This window comes from Acipenser ruthenus, chromosome 8, assembly GCF_902713425.1.
Source record: "Acipenser ruthenus chromosome 8, fAciRut3.2 maternal haplotype, whole genome shotgun sequence".
Taxonomy (NCBI): Eukaryota; Metazoa; Chordata; class Actinopteri; order Acipenseriformes; family Acipenseridae; genus Acipenser; species Acipenser ruthenus.
Window position 1 is genome coordinate 31,532,616 of NC_081196.1, and position 20,597 is coordinate 31,553,212.

Sequence of the window (20,597 nt, forward strand, 5' to 3'; positions counted from 1 at the left end):
TGCCCTAACTGGACAGAGCGTATGGAGCTTTCTCTCCCTGTCAGACTGGAAAGAAGGTGGATGGAAGGCCTCCAATTACACTGACTGGTTGATATGGAAAGCAGAAATGCTTTAGGGAGAAAAGCAGGATTAGTGTGGAGTAACCTTAGTTCTGGCCTCTGCAGAGGCCATTCGCTGTGGAGAATGCTTGTATTTCACCTACCCGCTTGGCGGAGGTAATAGCAAGCAGTAAAGCTGTCTCTAAGAACAGTAATTTCTGCTCTGCTGAATGAAGGGGCTTGACGTGCGGTCTTGGAAGTGCGTCCAGCATTACATTGAGCCGCCAATGAGGGACAAGGTCCTCAGAGTACCCTTCAAATGTTTGCTCCTGGAGAGATTGAGTCAATTTAAATATGGCAAGCTGAAATAGCTGCCAGGTAAACCTTAAGTGTGGAGGGAGATTTCCCATCATCAAACAGGTCCTGCAAAATTGCTGTATATCTGCCATGGGGCAAGTCATGGGGTCCAGTGCACACGACTGACACCACGTCTGGAAGCCAACCCATTTGTACCCATACTGGGAGCATGTAGACGCTGCCCTGACAATCACCTTGTCAAATAACCCGAGGTGACTCAAACATTTCCACTCAGGGGCCAGATCCAGAGCTGCAGAACTGTGGGGTCTATGCCACAGAGTGCCCCGCGCCTGACTCAGCAGGTCACGATGGGCCGGAAACCCACAGTTGACCGCATAGGAGCTGTGCCAGTACCGAGAACCAGGTCCTCCTTGGCCACTTCAAGGCTACTAAGTGCACCCAAGCCTGGTCTCCATCTTCTCCAAGCAAAGTGTGAGCAGTGGCAACAATGGAAAAACATAGAGCAGTGTCTTGGGCCATCTGTGGGCCACTGTGTCTATGCCAAGAGGGTGAACACTCTCCATTAGGGAATACCAGTGGAGACAATGGGTGATCTCCTGGGTCGCAAAGAAATGTATCTCCGCACACCTGAACTTCTCCTAGATGAGGTTCCAACCTCCGCGTGAAGTGGCATACCGAACTGTGGGGGCCATCTCCTCACCCTGACAGGTGAACTGCTCTTACTGAAAACAGGTTTCATGAGCCCATAGCAAAAGCTTCTGGGCAACATGATTGAGACCGGGATACCGGAGACCACCATGGTGGTTGATATAAGCCACCACTGTGGTGTTGTAAGCGTCTCCGTTGTATCTCCCTGGAATATTGCTGCAGGGCCAGATGACCTGCCCGCAGCTCTAAAGCATTTAGTAGAGACACTTCCATGGGGGTTTCCACACGCCTGCACCCCCTGGCCATTCCAGACAGCGCGACAACCTAGGTTGGAAGCGTCTATGGTCACCAACTCTCTCCTTGTGACACGTTGAGATGTCTGAGGTCGAGGATTGGTCTGAGACTTCCATCCCGTTTTGATACAAGGAATACCTGGAGTAAAACCCTTCGTTGAGTGAGTGAACAATTGCAATGGCCTGTTTTTGCAGTAGGGCCAATACCTCCTGAGACAATAAAATAGTGTCTTGAGGTTTCATGACCGTTGTTACGATCATGCCCTGAAAGGGATGAGGGCCAAAATGAAACTGCAGAGTAACCGGCCTTGATGGTGGTAAGCACCCAGGTTTCTGAGGTGTGTGATCACCAATAATCCAGGTGGGCCTGATAGAATGGGCCCTGGACCTGTGGCAGCAAACCCTAGGATTGCTGGCTCACAGGGACTTGCACCTGCGGCTGCTGCTTGGGAGCAGGGTGCCGGTAATTGTGCTGTCCTCCGTGCTGCGCACCCTGAAAGCAGTTCTGCATATTAGCTCTAGCAGGGTCTGTATGAGCCTGCGTCTGCTTCTGGGGCTGAGGGTGCCTGTTTCGCCATTGCTTTGCCAGCTTATAGGCTGGGGCTTCTGCTTGGGGAGGAGGCGTTGCCAACTCCCTGGAAGTTTCCTGTGCTCAGTGAGAGCGCTTTAGGATCTCATCCACTGGTGTCCAAATGTATAACCCAGTGTTACTTGTGCATCAAGCAATGACACCTTGTACTTGTCAGGCACTTGGGCCTGAGAAAGCCAGAGCTGCCTTCATGCTGCTACCAACGTGGCCATACTCCTGCCCAATGCCTGCCTATTGTACTTAGACAACTGGAGCAGGTGGTTATTGACTAAGCTCAACTAGTCCAACCAGTGGGACGAGGGCCTGTGTTCAGTGACAGAGCCTTCAACAGCTTGGACTGGTATGCTACCAGTATGCTACTGTAGCTACCCAGGCGCGTGCAAAATGCTGAGGCCACATAGGACTTCTTCAGCAACACTTCTGTGATGCAGCATTAAATCAACTTATCTCCGTAGTTATGACTTAAAGTCAGAGCTCACACCTTCCTCAGGCAAAGGCTGAAAGAGAAAATGGCGCTGGGTCTTATGCGTCACTCGTATTCAGAGAAAAAAGGCACTTTACAGAGAGTTTAAAAGGGACCAAGAACAAAGTACACAGAAAGAGTACTTGGAACTGCAAATGCAAGTCAAAAAGGAAGTTCGAAAGGCCAAGACAGATATAGAAATGAGCATTGCCAAGGGGGCTAAAACCAATTCAATTTTTTTTTCCAATATTATAACAAAAGAACATTCAAGGAGGAAGTAAAATGTCTAAGAGATACAAACGGCAAAATCACAGATGAAGAGAAAAAATTAGCAAATATATTAAATGATTACTTTTTACAAAGGAGGATATGGACAACATGCCCCACATGTCGACCTGTTCCTATCCAGTTTTAAATAACTTTAGCATAACAGAGGCAGAAGTGTTAAAGGGACTAGGAGCTGTTAAAATAAACAAATCCCCTGGGCCAGATGAGATCCTCCCAATAATACTCAAGGAAATGAAAGAAGTTATTTACAAACCACTAATCAAGATCGTGCAACAGTCTCTTGAGACAGGGGTTGTACCGACAGACTACAAAATTGCAAATGGGGAGATCGTATCTAATTAACCTGCTTGATTTTTTTGAGGATGCAACATCAACAATGGATAATTGCAAATCATATGACATAGTTTATTTAGATTTCCAGAAAGCTTTTGACAAAGTCCCACATAAAAGGAGGCTGTGTGGTCCAGTGGTTAAAGAAAAGGGCTTGTAACCAGGAGGTCCACGGTTCAAATCGCACCTCAGCCACTGACTCATTGTGTGACCCTGAGCAAGTCACTTAACCTCCTTGTGCTCCGTCTTTCGGGTGAGACGTAATTGTAAGTGACTCTGCAGCTGATGCATAGTTCACACACCCTAGTCTCTGTATGTCGCCTTGGATAAAGGTGTCTGCTAAATAAACAAATAATAATAATAATAATAATAATAAAAGATGAATTCTCAAATTGAACGCAGTAGGGATTCAAAGAAATGCATGCACATGGATTAGGGAGTGGTTAACATGTGGAAAACAGAAAGTACTGATTAGAGGAGAAACCTCAAAATGGAGCGATGACTTATATTCTGGTATAGTAAGCAAACCTGTTAAATTTGCAGACGACACAAAAATAGGAGGAGTGGCAAACACCGTTGCACCAACAAAGGTCATTCAAAATGATCTAGACAGCATTCAGAACTGGGCAGACACATGGCAAATGACATTTAATAGAGCAAAGTGTAAGGTAATACAAATGTGCATTATAAATACCATATGGGAGATACTGAAATTGAAGAAGGAATCTATGAAAAAGACCTAGGAGAAATGTCTTCATCTAGACAAAGTGCTGAATTTTAATCAAGGGAAGTAATGTTAAAACTTTACAATGCATTAGTAAGACCTCATCTAGAATATTGTGTTCAGTTCTGGTCACCTCTCTACAAAAACCAGACCAGAATTATCCCAGGTTTAAAAGGCATGTCATATGCAGACAGGCTAAAATAATTTAATCTATTCAGTCTTGAACAAAGATGACTACGCGGTGATTTGATTCAGGCATTCAAAATTCTAAAAGGTATAGACAATGTCGACCCAGGGGACTTTTTTTACCTGAAAAAAGAAACAAGTTCCAGGGGTCACAAATGAAGATTAGATAAAGAGGCATTCAGAACAGAAAATAGGAGGCACTTTTTTACAGAGAATTGTGGGAGTCTGGAACCAAGTCCCCAGTAATGTTGTTGAAGCTGACACCATGTTATCCATCAAGAAGCTGCTTGATGAGATTCTGGGATCAATAAGCTACTAACAACCAAACGAGCAAGATGGGCCGAATGGCCTCCTCTCATTTGTAAACTTTCTTATTTGTCTCCTGCGGGTGGAGAGGACGTCTGACGCATACAAGGTTCTTAAAGGAGCAGCTTTGATATAAGTGCTTACATAATTTGGGCTGTAAGAGATATTAGGTAATGGTTACATTTCGTACTTAAAGGGAAGTGAAGGTTCAGTCACTGTCCTCCAATCCCACGACTAAGCCAGCTTCCTCTTTTACACCAAGGAACTCAACAAGAGTAGATGTCAGCTAGCTACTGACCTCTGGAGGACAAAGGCCAGCCTTGCAGGTGTCCCTGAGCTCGCTAGGCACCTGGCCGGTAGGGTCTGCTGCTGTAGCGCGATGAGAACAGTCCGTGACGATTCTGCCTCCTTAACCTGCGGGAGCACCAGAGCCAATGCAGCGCTCCCTCCAGAATCCTGACTGTATGACTCACCCTGCACATCACACCACACCCCACCCCTTATAATAGGTTCTGGTACTTTCACGGAGGTTGTGGGCCATTTAAATTGGATTAGATTGCAACATTAGCTCCTTGCAACATGTGGGACTATCCCAGGACAAATGGTTTAGAAAGATTAAGGTTCATATGATTCATTTTGTTTACTTACAGTAAGTAAATGTTTATATGACTTTAGTGGAGTCAGATAACTTGCTGCTGCAGCTGTGTACAGTAGTTTTATAAGCAAGCACTCTTGCTATCAAAAAGAGTACTGCTAATGCATGACAATATTTTTACATTTTTTATTTAATTGTTTTACCAGGTTTGTCTCATTTTCAAGTCGGATTTAAAATGTCAGTGGGCTAGTACATGTATAAGTATACAGTACATTTGGAATTCTGCAGGGGCCTTATGAAAATCGAATTAAATACTTAAGCATGCGTGTAAAGATCTTTCTCAGATAGGTGCCTTTGTTAATGTGCACAGCTTTTGTGTATAATTTCTGCCTTCAATGAGTTATAGAGTAACATTCATAAAGAATAAAGATTGAATAACAAACTAAATATAGATATATTTTATTCAGTCCTATAAAGTACAAAATAATTGCATTTATCGCATGTATGTAAAAAATTAACATTACTGAAAAGAATTCAACAAAAAAACTTGCATAAATTCTGTTAATGCATACAAATTTTTAGTAATGTAAAAAAACCCACAAACGTTATAAAATAACTAATTCATTGTTCATAATAAATATTATAATACAGCACCAATAAAATGTCCCAATTAGAATCTGAGTGACAACTATACATATAATTTCAGCTGAGAGTTTGCATTCACAGTGTCAACTAGTGTCAAAATCTAGTTGACTTTGATACTGACCATAAAACCAAAGGAGTTTTATGGTCAGTATCAAAGTCAACAAGATACTTATTAAGTCTTACTCCTGTTCCTTTAAAATGTCAGTTTGCTTTATGAATTCTGAATAGAGGTAAAAGGCCATCACTCATAAAATATTTTTAAAACATGCCATTACACTGGATTAAATTGTAATTAGTATACATGTTGATTGAAATAGTCCTAAATGCTGTGGAAAACACTGTACAGTATAACAATGCTGTTAAAATGTGACCTAAATCAGATGATTCAGTGAAACTGTGATCACTCTAGATAGGAGGCATTTGAGACTACTGGTAAGGCTGCACTCTGTCTATGCTGATGGCTAATTATTTAAGCAATAGAACCGGAATAAGAGGGCTTTACCATCTGGTATGGCTCACCTCGTGCTGTTAAATGTCTCGAGCCGATGAAGCCGATGAAGCTGTTCCTCAGTTCAGACACCTCGTACAGAAAAGTGGACATGGTTTGTGAACGGTTTGTAAAACATATAGAAGAATAAAAGTACAGCTAACTTTGAGGGTGTGTATTTGTGTAAGTTTCAGTATTTAAGTTACCATTAGGTCCTAAAATGTATTAGTGAAATAAAAAAAAAATAAGAAAAGTTTTTTAAAAATAGTAAATTAAAAATATCTCGTAGTGTTAATGTGTTAATTCTGTTTCTGCTGTTTGTTCAGTAGCTTGTTCATAACGTTTATCCAAAGCCTCCTTCCTGGCTTTGTTAAGAAGAGAGCACTGTCCTGTGTGTTATTGTGATATGCTGAAATGAAGCTGCTGAAAGTAATCAGACTGCATCCAGTTGTTTGATTTCTTCAACTCGTCATTCAAACTGGAGACTCATTGCTATTGTGGTGACTGTATTGATGCTGACAGCAAACACTATTCTTGATTTTATTTGATTTTTTACTTTATTTGCTATACTAAATTTAAATAGATAGACTGCACGTATAGGACAGTGAGGAAACATTGACAGACAACATTCAGAGGGTGTGTACAAGAACAGAGATTTTTCTTTCATCAAGCAGAAAAAAGGTAAAATACATAAATACTGTATTTCCGTATTTTCTAGCGTATTGATTTGGAACAGTGATGAAACATAGTCTGAAAGATACGATTTGAGGTTCTTTACCAGAAATTAAAGCCCTCGTATTGACCAATCAGGTTAAAGGAAATCACTGATCCATTTTCTAATGTCATATCTTTTCAGATGAACCAATGGGAACATCCATCTAGAAATAGCTGTTACAGTCAGACATTTTTTTGTTTCTCTATTCAAATGTAAACATTTATCATTCTCCTATAAAAATGTGTTAAAATGAATGGGAACTCATGTATGTAATGTACTTATGTATGCATGTATGTGTGCATATAAGATGTGCATCTACACTATGCACAGTATGTTTGTATGCATGTATGTGTATTTAAAACTCATTTAAAAATCATCCTTATTAAAATACAGTAAAGGTAATACATTTAGATTATGTCTTGCTCAAATATATTATTATTTTATTGTTTGTAAACCCTAGGTTTTTTTTTTTTATTTACCTGAAAAAATATTTTTGGCAAAAACAAGTTTTCTTCACAGTAAAGGTATAATATCTTCAGACAGAACATTTGATTTGTGGTAACAATCGTGTTTCCTCTTTCAGTAGTGTAGTCTTAGAAGTCCCTGAAAGAAACATTCCTGAAAGAACATAAAATACTGTAAATACATATACATCAATACTTGAGGATAAATTAATGCATTTGTAAACTCAGATTATGTAATGTGATCTCACAGGGCTAATTTCAATGAACTTTTAAAAAATACAAATGGGATGCATTCTGTTCCGTCTTCATTTTACCTATTTTAATACTGTTCTATATGTAAAAAAATGAAAGGCAGTTTAATCCCATCAGATTCTATAGTGGGGCCCCAACCTTCATCCCCAAAAAGCTTTTCATAATCATACAGTAGCCCCTCGCTAAACCGGACATGTTTGACATAAGGAGGTGTCGGGTTTAAAAACAATACAATAAAATCGCACACACATACATTTACAGTTCTTGATGTATTTTAAATATAAATCATTGCGCTACAATAACACTAATGTGTTTTGGGTACAATGCGAATAAAAGATTATTTTAAGGTCTACTTAGTAGCCTAGACAATTAATGCACAATAGATCATGGTCCTATACAGATGATCAGAATGAGCTGGAGGGGTTAGTGGCACATGTGCGCAGTCTATTGCTCCCAACATGCTGGGAAAACCAGAAATGTCATAGAAATTTATTTTCAAGGCTTGTAAGTACACCCTAACTTAGGTAATTGGGTGTTCGTCTCAAATACATTGAGCACAACTGGCAACACAGGAGAAAAAGCGGACTGGGAAATGCTAGCAACAATTGCGACTGTTTAAAACATGCTTTCAAAAGTTCTTAACAAATTGATGCAATTGTAAGTGTCGCAATTGCCCGCAGCTTTAGTACATCTCATTACAATATTTTTGATCCCTAATTTGCAAATTTCCACCCTGTTTTTGCAAATTTCTGCAGGAACGCCTAGAATTACATGTTCATTTAAGGCTAAAGCGCAAATAAGAACTACGGCTGCAAAGCATTTATTAAAATGATGCTACAGCGTTGCGTTTGTTTAATACATTTCACACTACACTTCCTTCTGGTTTGCATCGATTGCGACACTTTAGTACATCTACCCCTTAAGGTAAATACTTTGTGAACACAGGCCAATTTTCTGTATCAAAATTACCAAAGGAATATAAGATATCAGTGTGAATGCTGAGCCTTCCTTCCTCTCACCTGTCGAATGACCTGTCCAGTGAGCGTTCTGGGGATCGCAGGAAGGAACGTTCAGGCAAGTAGGCGGCTCTGGGGCTGAGGGACCTTCTCGGTGGAGAGGTGGAGCTTAGTGAGGCAGACAGGCCGTGGCGACGAAGCTCTTTCACAGCGCGCTCCCTGAAGGATAAAAAGCAATTCAATCAATTCAAACACACGCCACATCCCCACATGACTCTCATACCACACCACGAACAGTCGAAGCACATTAAAAACACTAGATACAGGAATCGACGTACACTTGCCTTTCAAACCGCTCGGTTGATAATTGCCGATTAGTCAATTCCAGTTCTGCTTCCAACTGTGCTGATTTGCTTCTGACCTGAGCAACCTCACGACTTTGATTTAATCTGTTAAAAAAAAGAATAAGTACCAATTTTTTAAAATATGCCGAACTCCAGCTCCAACAAAGATATAAATAAACAAACAAACAACATTATTAAAATCAGATGCGTCATTATTAGGGACCTACCTAAATCGCGATTTCGCGGAAATCGTGAAATTGAGGGGTCACCGCGAAATTCACCTCTTAGGGGCCAATGCATACAAACAAGTACGGAGAGGAAAAAAAAAAGAAAACTTGTTTAAATGAACTACTGCACAACGCAAGTGACGCAAACTACGTATCTTCCTTCTGCAGATAGCCCTTTTTTATTCCTTTGCCGTCCCGTGTGCACTGCACTTAAGCAAAAAACAAACAAACAAAAATGTCCACAAGTAACATTTACAAAATAAATTCTCCAAAGCAGTTAACGTTCTTATTTACTATTCAAATGACAAAGTTTTCAGCCTATCAGTGCGTCTTTACTGCTTTTATGTGACCTGTACTGTGCAGGAGGGGGCGGGACAAAGTTGGTGCTGCATTGTTTTGATTTAGGTTCTAAAATCTAGTTTTCAGCATTGGAAGGAAAATAGTAGAAATGGACGACAAAAAAAGCAAAGTATATTTCGGCTGATGATCGTTTTAAGATATTTCACAAAGAAACTACATGCAGACTGAGGTAATTGTTTTCCATATCTTAATGTGTATTTGGAGAAAATACGATCGATCGCTATTTAGCTTCAGAATCACACATTAAACAAAAGGCTACAGAGGCTGCTGAACAGAACGTAAAATAAACAGCTTTCAGAAACCAAACTGGAAAGTCAGAACAGACAAGAAGTATTCCTGTCTGCAAGTTAAATCAGTACTAAAACGATCCAGCACAGCCACCTCGCTTCAACCTGCTGCTTACAGTTGGAATTTTAGACCCGAATAGCCACGTCTTCTTTGTTTTGACTCGGTACTAATAAAATAAATTATTGGATGGGACAAATAACATGACAACGAACGTGCTGCATACATTGCCTTTATTAAAGTATGCCAGATGCCCTTGTGTAGCCGAGTTTTTGGGCTGTTTCTAATCGATTTCCACATCTGTATAACTTGGCAAAGCTTTGCCTTAACTTCCAACCAATTCAGTGGATGCAGACGTGCAGTCTCAATGTATGGGCAAGTCACCTGCAGGGGGGATGCTGCATGCTTGCCTTTAACAAATGCCAGCACTGTGTTTTAGTAAGGAAGCAAGTACCACTATTTTTAGGCTTTATAGTGTTCTGAAATACTGTCTACTTAGGTGTATTTAATGTTTAAACATGTCCGCAAAATCCTAATTTATTTCCGCAACATACCCGTGAAAAATACGTAAATTTACCACGATTTAAGTAGACCCCTAGTCATTATGCTGCACAGCAATGTAGGTCAAGTTAAACTAAACAGACCCCCATTTACCCTACTGATACTTGTACTTTTGCCCTGTTACAGCAGTCAGTGCTACAATGTACTTTGCAGTTGCACCCCACACAAAACAAAGGACAACTAAAAAATGTGTTTGAATCTATAGCAATTAAAACAGATCTAAGTTCTAAATACTTTCTATCTGCTAGCACTGAGTGCCACCTCTTGTCCGAAATGTTCTGTTAATAAACGTTGTCCTTTTCTCTAAAGTATGAAGAGAACCAATACCTCCAACCACATGCAAAAGGGAATTACATTACATCAGCCGAGATAGAAAAAAAGAGAATGCCCCTCCCTTGACAGAGCAGACATGTCAGCAATGACAGGTCAAAGCCTTTATTAAAGCTATCTTGTTTGAGAACTTACATCTTGCTGTCGGCCAACGTGAGTTTGTCTCGCAGCAGCTCGATCTCAGACAGCTTCTCTTGAGTGGTCATCTGGCTGTGATATTCCTTCTCTCTGTTGGTTACCAGCAAGCTCTCCAGGTTTTTCATGGAAAGCCTCTCACTTGCCAGCTGCTTCTTGAGGAGCTCGATTTCTGAGCGTTTCGATTCCAGCTCATTCAGCACCTGCAAAGAGAAGACAATTAACCCGACTGTAAAACAACAAAATATCTGTGGGGAAATCAATTTTGCGAGATGTCTAAATTGTTCTGGAAAGATATGTGACCACTTCTCACTCATTGCTACCTAGGGGGTGGGAAATGTGTTCTACACAATGGTCCACAGTCACTTTTGAGACTGATCTACTGTATGTAAAATGTAAGTTATTTGTGCTGTTTTGGATATGAAGGCACCTGACAACTGAGTGTCTATTATAATTATAAAAAATGTGTGACTGAAGCTGCAACAGAGAGATGCAGTTTTTATATATCAGTCCTTAATGTAATTTGAGGGACAGCCCATTTAGCAGCAGTGTGGAGTAGTGGTTAGGGCTCTGGACTCTTGACCGGAGGGTTGTGGGTTCAGTCCCCAGTGGGGGACACTGCTGTTGTACCCTTGAGCAAGGTACTTTACCTAGATTGTTCCAGTAAAAACCCAACTGCATAAATGGGTAATTGTATGTAAAAATAACATGATATCTTGTAAGTCGCCCTAGATAAGGGCGTCTGCTAAGAAATAATATATTATTTACACAACAGTGTGCACATTCCATTTTCTGTCCATAGCTGTATATACAGTAGCAGTTTACTCATTGGAACATGGATAATATCAGTGTGCTCAGGTAATATAGAAGTGTACAATAGTTCTGTTTTAGAGATACATACTTGTTCCATCTCCAGGTTCTTGGAGCTAAGCTGTCTGCTTGTCATCTCCTTGCTGGTGTCCAGTTTGATACAAAGCTCCCTTGTGGACTCCAGATCTGAGAAGACAGACGCTTTTTGTGACTGCGTCTGTCTCAGCTCATCTTCTAGCCTCATTATGCTCTTGTTCAGATGGGAAATCTGACTTTTACAGGCATCTTCCGCCACCAAGGACTGAGCCAGAGAAAATACAGAAACAAATCACTAGAAATATTTCGCAAACAAAAAAAGCATCCCTGGATCATGTCAGAGGATTGGCCTATCAGTTGGAATGTTTTCTAAACATGAAGTAAAATGGATATTGGAAAGAGATCTGCCATATGTAAGGTCACCATATGACTCTGTGTTCAGCGGGACAGTTTGGGATAGTTCACGCTTTTCAACCCAATGCATTCTGGTACGCTTTACCTGTCTCAGGTACCATTCTTACCTTTAAGAGAAGCAGGACTATGAATGCATTGGGTTGTGAGTTGAAAAGCCTGAACTATCACAACCTATCCCGCTGAACACAGAGCCATAAGGTCACCTTAGCCATATGTTAAGTTTTAAGCAATGCTAGATTTACTGGATAAAAATTATTGTGTACCTGTTATGAAGCACATATTTCAAAGCATTAGGCTGTTATAGTTCACAAAAAGTGTCACATTATCCCAATATGGCAGCTATCTTATAGTAGGGCACATGTCAAACTGAAAGGTAACTTTACACATGACTGCTTATTCAAGATGTACTGGTATTTAAATAATTTAAAAATTGTAATTATTTAATTTGACTATGGATTTGTTTTACTTTAATTCAGCCTTATCTCTACTGTGTGACAGAGAGCTGTGGCTTTATTTTAAAAAGCCAGCATTTGAAAAGCAGACAAGATAAAAAAATAAAAATAATTCTTACTTCATCAAGATCTCTCTCCAGGGTTTCAATGTTTTCCTTCAATCTTCGCCTCTCAGACTCGCTGGTAAGAAGCTCCAGCCTCACAGAGCTGACCTCCCCTTCCATCTTGTGTGCCTTGCTCTCCCAGTTCTCAGACTGAGACACGGCTCGACAGTAGTTATCCAGGAGCTCGCGGTTCTCCTTATCCTATGTGTACAGCACAGTGGGCATTGCTCAATTACAAAGTTTAAACTGGTCCGCTTGGTTTAAACCTTTTAATTAATTTACTGAGGCAGTATCTATCATCCCAACACAGACTTAGCACAATTTTATATATATATATATATATATATATATATATATATATATATATATATATATACACACACACACACACACACACACACATACACACACGTAGTGATTAGAAAGTAAATTTACTACATCAGTGCACCATGCAGTAAGTTCTTTGTGCTGTTTTTGCAATAAGAAACAGTCAAAATAATTAAAAACCTGATAAAAAGTTAGCTGACAGTAAAGACGATAAGCAAATTACATTTGAGGCGTATGATTTTAGGCACAATGACTATTTTATTATCCATTTATCAAAGTTTTTTATACCTCTGAAAACATTTCTAATATAGCTGAAACTAACCAACATTGATTTTTCTTAAATAAATTTATTGAAAATAGAAAAAAGGTATTACCATATCTATGTTGCAAGTCCCTCTATAAAAATACATACCTTAGATGTAAGCAGATTCTCTACTCGTGCAACATCGTTCATGTAATCCTGAACTTTCAGCTTCAGGTTGTTAACTACTTGTCCAGAATCATCCAACTTGCGGAGCAGGGACTGAGGCAAAGTGTTCAAAATGTTATGTTTACAATCACGCTTATAAATGTGCAATGCAAAAAAGACTGGTGTTGAGTACTTTTAAGAAGAAGTAGATGCTTACCACTGTATTTAAACAGTGTTTTAGTCATTTTAAATCATTACATCTTGAGTCTATAGTGTAAGGGACAGTCCCCAAAGAAAGACTTCGCTATGCTAGGAATTCCTAATAGATGATCAATGAAGAAATATTGCACACAATTTAAAACAGAAACCAATGGCTCAAATTCCTGATTATGCACTTAATATTTACTTTTTAATTTATTTTAAATATTTTTTTGTTTAATTGTTTCATGGAAGGTAATGCACTGACAGCACATAAGTAACACAAACAGTGGCAATGCGAGAAACAAGCCTTATGCCTTCCATGGCGTTCTCTTATTTAGAGTTTGATGGAGCAGTACAGTTTTAATCAGCTGAAATGAGAGAATTGCTTTTCTTAGATCAAGCTCTGCATCTTCTTAAAAATGCACCATAATTTGGATTTGCAACCGTTCTATTGTTAGATTTTCCAAAATAACATCCATTTTAAAATAAAACCACCCAACCTTGAGTTGAAGCACACCAACTTTAGCTTTTTTTAATCTAAAAATAATGGTTTGATTGAACTAAACTAACAAACCAGAGTTCTACTTTTAAACGTGTTTGGGTGCTTAATATAGAACAGTTTGTGATGTTGGCACATTTACCTGGTTTTCAAGCCTGGCCTTGGAAAGGGCATCTTGGAGCTGGCTGCACTCCCGCACAGCAGCCTCTTTGGCTCTGCCTGTCTTGGCAAGTTCTTCATTCACAGAGTCGAGCTCTTGGCGGACACTGCTAATCTCTCTCTCCCGACTGCTGACAGTCTCATTCAACTTCCTATTTCATTGAAATATATATGTAATCACTGTTATCTCCAGAATACAAATCGCTGGATAAGTACTGTATTAAACTAGCTTTCCAGGATAAAACGGTTTTATGCTTGTCAGAGAAGCCAAAGCTAAAAGCACTTCAATCATTTTAATAACTTCACTAAAACAGCATTGTGAATGCACCAGAAATGTAACTAGCTAACAGGGACAAGAATGCTCTGATTTCAACACCCTCTCTGAAGCAAACTGCAAATAGTCAATGAGATAACGATGGTTACCTGATAAGCTTTATCTGAAGAATTATTCAAAGATTGTTTTATGAAGAAAATACATTTGAATTGGTATTTTAAAGAAGCCAGCAGCAGTCTAGAACAGTTCCATGTACTTCTACCTTATTTTTTGGACCAGGCCCCTTTTCTTTGTTTGTAATAGACTTCTGTAACCTCATAGGAAAGGATAGCAGATTTTTTAACCTTTGAGACTATTGGATGTATCATTTCCAAAAGTTACCCTGGAACAGCAGTACAAGTTTATACAAAACAAATTATGACATGGCACTCATTATCTTTTATTAGATTCAAGGAATGCAAGTGGTATAAATGAGTTCAGGATATGTCTTAGAACCCCGAGATGGATTTAATTTATTGGTTTTTACATGGATTTTGAAATGAGAAAAAAAAGTATGGATAATTTTAATAAACAGTTGATCAATTATGTGAGTAACTTATGCAACTGTTTTTTGACAGACAATGCTGTAATGCACTGTTCGGAGAATACTGCAGATATAGTTACTACAGACAGTACGCTATGCTTCCACTTTTAAGAAGCGAAGTAACGTCAGCCAAAAATGTTGTGGTTTCAAAGAGTAAATACTGTTTCTGTTCAAATCTGGTGAATTGTAGGTGTGGTGGATTGAAGAGAGGTTTCTTAGCTGGGGAGCACTGTATTATACTACCACGTTATTTTTCCTGGTTTATTGTAAAATGTGCAGTAAATAGTTCTTGGATTAATTGGGTGTTAAATATTTCGTTTTGCAAGAGAACCATGTTAATTGTGTTCTATGAAAAAGTAAAAATGGCACATGACCAAGATATATATATATATATATATATATATATATATATATATATATATATATATATATATATATTATTGATTTAGTTATTTTTATTTAGCTTACCCAATTATTTTACCCCCGATTTTCTCCCCAGTTTGGAATGTCCATTCATTTTTCCCCTTCACCGCAGCAATTCCCCACAGTTCAGGAAAAGCTCAGCTTCCTCTTTTACACCCAAGAACTGAAGAGCGGATATCAGAGAGCTACTGACCTCTAGAGGACAAAGGCCAGTCCTACAGGTGTCCGCTGTTGAGCTCACTGGGCAGGGGGGGGGGGGGGGGGGGCATGACCAATTTTTTTTTAAACTTACTTTGCTGTAGTCTCCATTTTCTCAATAGAAATTTTCAAATCCTTGATGAAATTTTCCTTAAAAAACATAATTTCAATACTTCAAAACATTCTTTAAATGCTCTATTATGTTTAACAGTTATAAGCACAGTCATACACATTAATTATCCAGCCCTATATTCACAAAACTGTTTGAAACAATGTTTTATACACATTCTCTCATGTTAAACAATGCTTTGAAAAGTGGTAAAATGAATAAAACATATCAAACAATTAAATGTTTCCAGAAATGTTTGGGAATATGACCCATTGGATCTTAAATTATTACTTCAGCTGAGACATCCCAAAGGTGCCTGAAAAAGTCCCCAAATCAGGCAAATGGATTCCCACACTCTTAAACTGTTAAATCGGCAACCGTACAATAACAGCACCTCAACACACAATCCATGTGCTTTCTACTATATTTATCATATTAGAAGTGATCAATGACTGTACAATGTAACCTCATATTGCCATTGTTTTGTTGCCAATACTTTTTCTTTGCCACTTGAAAGCATGTTAAACCATAGACCAGCAGGATTTATGTCTCTGAGATTTACCATGCCAGAAAAAAATGGTATAGAAAATCCCAGACTTTCTGGCCTAGACAGCAGCTACTTTTTTTTCCTTTCTTCTGAAAAATACCTTCTCCTCTATCTCACTCTGACAGGCAGAGATCAGCTCAGTCTTTGTATCCACAGTTTCCTGTAAGGAGTCCTTATCCTGGTCTAGTGAGGTGATAATACTCTGGAGATTGAGGATCTCTTCTCGAAGCGAAGCAATCTGCACTGCTTGGAAATCTGTGCACAAAAGGACAAAACAGATTAAAATGCACTTCATGAACCTGCTACACCTCAAACACCTCAGATAACAGGCCCTCTCTAAAATCTACCACCTTAATAAACCATTTAGGCTACCTGGATAAAATTTCAGAATACATTTTCCTTGTGACATATCAGAAATGTTTCCAGTCTTGGATAGAAAATCACACCTTTACAGTATATACAGTATGTATAAACTTCATATTTATCTGCTTTACTATGTGATATGCATATTGTTCCTGATCAACTGTACCTAATTCTCGGTTAATACACCCACAGCAGGTTTCAGTTATTACACATTGCAGAGCTACCTGCTGTAGGGTCACAAAACAAGCTACAGTTAAATCAACCAGCTGTTAACAGTGTAAATGTTGACTGGATGCACAGTTCTTAAGATGCAGCTTAAAATGGCATGCGTCTGTACAGCACAGTCTAAACAAGCACGTGTCATTTTCATTGGATAGGTGCAATGTGCCAGTAAACTTTATGCATTACCGTTCCTAAGATCTATATCATTAAAATACAAGATCTTATTTTTATTTGTTTACCATTTTTTTCCTCCATTCGTTTGAGTTTCTCCTGAGAAACCTCCAGTTCATTGATCTTCACTGACAGTCGAAGCTGGTTCTCATTTAGGGTCTGCTCCATTTGCTTATTTGTTGCTCTGTAACCAGTAAAAAATGTTAGACATGATTTTAATGTTTAGTGAATGTTTCAGTTTTCACAAAGATTATTCAATTGTCATGTTGATGACAAGGGATTTTAACATCTTTTATTTTAACAAGGGTCAGAGTTAAAGCCTAAGGCGTGATTAATTGATCTCATGAAGCTCAAAATACTATGAATCAGATAACTCTGACAGGTACTACCAGTAACAACAATTTAAGTTTTATTTTTTTTAAGCTGTTGTACTATAGAGCAACTGAAAATGGTTTTCTGTATCTCTATCATCAGATTCTCAACCCATACTACAGTATACACTCTGTTTTCAAGTAAACTCTTTATATCAGGGGTGGGAGCAGAGCAAAGTAGCCAAGACTGAAAATGTATGGTGCCGAGAGAAGCAGTTAGCAGTTTATATTTTAACAGTAGTTGCACAAAGCCTATACACTACAAATACAAAGCAAATACATGTATACAACCTACAGAAACACATTGTGCACAATAATTGCACAAACCGTTTCATTTTACAAAACAAAGCGCAAACAGAAAATAAAATAAAAAAAGCTGTATTGCTTGTTGCTTCGCTTATTGTAATAACTTGTTACCTCTAAGTCGCCGTGCATAAGGGCATCTGTCAAGCATAAAAAAAAAAAAACATAGGCTATGCTCCTGCTGCCTTCAAACCAAAACTAAAAGCTTATTACTGTGCTGAGAATACCTCGTTTCCAGCTAAATATGACTGCTCGTTTTCACTACATTTTCTCAGGTACAGCTAACCAAAGATATTGTATTTATTTCTATTCTATTAAATAGAATATCTTTGAGCTAACATTGGGAGAATTTGCGCTACGTCAAAGGTCAAACGACATTCAAACATTGAAATTCGAGTCACTATTGAAACAATCTTTAAACATGTAACAATGTTCTGTAAATGTGTTGGCTGCAATAAAAAACAGAAAACCTTAAATGACAAAGTTTTTGTATTTTTCTTTACATTTCTAATACTACGTAGAAATAATTATGACGTTTTAAAATCTGGTAGATGAGAATAGAGACCTTCGCAAGCAAGTGGAGGATCTCACCCCTGCACCCAGTCAAGCAACGACACGGGGATGCTGGAGGTTTGAGGATCGTACTGAGTTGGTCTGGGAGACGGGGAACCTATTATTTCAGGCCGAGATAGCTCACCGCCCCGCCAGTCATTCTCGCAGCCCGACAGTCTCCCTCCCCCCCGTAGGTATGGTCAAACTCGATCACCTAGGGGCCAAGCTGATGAAGTAGATGTATGCCAGGTTAGAGAGCTAGCCAAAGATTGTGAAGTTTTTGACCCATCTAAATCGGATTGTAGAAGCCTACATTAAAGATGTTAAGTACGTTTTAGGCTTGTTTATCGCAATTTTGTTCCCCTCAGTCAGAGAAATTATAATTTTGCTTGTGGATATAAACACCATGCATATGTCTGATATTAGGATGATGGTGCAGCGAGCTGGGGAAAGTAAATACGCTGGTAGGTACCTCTGACCGAAAAGAACGAGAGCACCATGTACTAGCTACGCAAGCCGACTCCCAGCTGAGTCTGGAAGGGACCGAGATCCCCGTAGTCAAAGGTTCCCACAGACCGTCCAACCAAGCGCCCTCGGGTAAATACACAGGCCAGGATGTTAGTTTTAGGTATCCAAAGAAAGGGGGTAGGTACAAAAATAAGTAGCAACAAAATAATTGGGACAAGCAAAATAACCTGCTCACGAGAGCTGAATTTGAAAAAAAATTCAAATTGACACGACATGCCCCTTGAGGCATGACTAAACTAGAACGCTCCCCCTCCCGTCCCTTCGGTCTATCTGATTGGGTGGGTGCCTTGGGTACCAGTCCTCCGGATGGAGGCTGGGGTATTACAAACTATGCATATCAGTGTGTTATGTTGTGTAATCTATGTTTTTATATAGGGTATATGTTTCCAAAGCTAAAGGAAATCTAATTTGTGTTCATATATAAAAAAAAAAAAATGCTGTATTTTTTTTTTTATTATTATTATTATTGTCGAGATCATAGGTGATGAATGCTGCTTGTTGATGCTTAACTTGCTAGGATAATGAAATGACCCTGCTTAATGACTTTTTCACGTCTTGAAGGACCACAACGTCTCAGGATCTCGTCGCCCTCGAGACAGGGGGGAATGTAGCATCAGAGGGGGTCATAATATCATTCTGTGTATGAACGTAACAGAATTGAAATATACAGAGGGGAATCTTAAACCATTCTCTGTGTCTTCTTGGTTTCTGGTCACAAACTCCCCCACCGACAAAGAATGCTTTTAAAATAAGTCATAAACTAACTGCTGAACAAATGACTTATCTTCACGATCGCTGAATGACTCTTTCGGCGCCGCAAGCCAGACAGTTCTGGGTGCTTTGACACCTGAGACCAAGGGGGCGGAATAGAGGACCAATTGAGAACAAAGGGCCGCGTTGGAACGAGAACAACCAATGAAAAACACTCCACGTGGACTCTGGTACCGTCCAAAATAACCAAACTATCCAATCACAGAGGTAAAGAGAACATTACAAAAGTATGAGCGCGACACGAAATCCGTGGTTGTGATACACAAACCAGTCTTTGAACTGTGACAATCTGGACATCCAGCCTGCAACCAGCTGGAACAGAGATACTGTTTTTGGACACTCTAATACGAGATAACTATTCTAGTGTTTGCCTTGGTGTGGGAGTCTGCTGCGTAAGACGTCTAAAATCATAAAAGTACTTGTAATCAAATCTCTAACTTAGCCCCGACTGATCACCGGAGAAAGAGTTGGATGAACATTTGAAGTCGACATAAAGTGAAATTTTTGATTGTTTAAATTGAAAAATAACAGGCAAATATGTATTCTATTTTTCTCTTAACGTTAAAGCAATGCGCATTCTACATGACATGGTTCTTGTTCTCGTGTATTAGATATGATTTTTAGATCATTTATCAAACAACATGGGCGGTATAACTTGTCCTGTAGTATAAAGGACCACCTTACAACGAGGGAACATTGTATTGCATTTTAAAAATATATACTTCCCTATTTTCTGTGACTGTTTTTTTATATTGTTTATGCCTATTACTCGCCTGAATCTCCTGTTTAAAGCTTGTTTTTTCGGTGTCTTCTCAATCCTTAAACAAACAAACGTAATTATATAACATTAAATGAGTGGTCACGGATACAGTATAATACTGTACTGTATTTTACCATTTTTGACAGTTAAACTGTTTAGCTTTAAAAATATTTGGGAACATTTAAAATCATTCAGTTAATTTACATATACAAGTAATGGATAAAGCCTAATTTCAATCCAATTCAAAACTGATTTGAATCTATATATTAAAAAAATGCTTTTTTCCTCAACTAAAACATTCATTCAATTGACAATAGCCATGTTAACATACTATAATTGTGCTGCAAAAACTGATAAGAATCAAAAGGGGAACTTTAGTGAATTTGGTTTTTGTTAAAAATCGACCACTCTATTTATGTAAGTTCCAGTTAGTGGTTTATTGGTAATTTTAATGCAAAAACTCAGGTAAAAC

General features: G+C 38.9%; 1 protein-coding gene across 3 annotated transcripts in view; it reads right to left on the reverse strand.

The window, feature by feature from the left end:
- Positions 1-5,245: 5,245 nt before the first annotated feature.
- The window catches only part of tsga10 (testis specific, 10), a 29,235-nt gene continuing 13,883 nt past the window's right edge, over positions 5,246-20,597 (reverse strand). For 2 of the 3 annotated variants that reach the window (XM_059028819.1, XM_059028820.1), the window contains 11 exons: positions 16,909-17,024; positions 16,185-16,339; positions 15,523-15,578; positions 13,934-14,102; positions 13,095-13,205; positions 12,371-12,556; positions 11,441-11,650; positions 10,540-10,742; positions 8,636-8,746; positions 8,361-8,516; positions 5,246-7,243 (listed from right to left, as the gene is read on the reverse strand). In XM_059028819.1, the coding sequence (XP_058884802.1) occupies positions 7,219-7,243; positions 8,361-8,516; positions 8,636-8,746; positions 10,540-10,742; positions 11,441-11,650; positions 12,371-12,556; positions 13,095-13,205; positions 13,934-14,102; positions 15,523-15,578; positions 16,185-16,339; positions 16,909-17,024 (1,498 nt within the window). In that variant the 3' untranslated portion in view covers positions 5,246-7,218. The remainder of the gene's footprint in view (positions 7,244-8,360; positions 8,517-8,635; positions 8,747-10,539; positions 10,743-11,440; positions 11,651-12,370; positions 12,557-13,094; positions 13,206-13,933; positions 14,103-15,522; positions 15,579-16,184; positions 16,340-16,908; positions 17,025-20,597) is intronic. The other variant, XM_034012566.3, reaches the window with a different exon arrangement.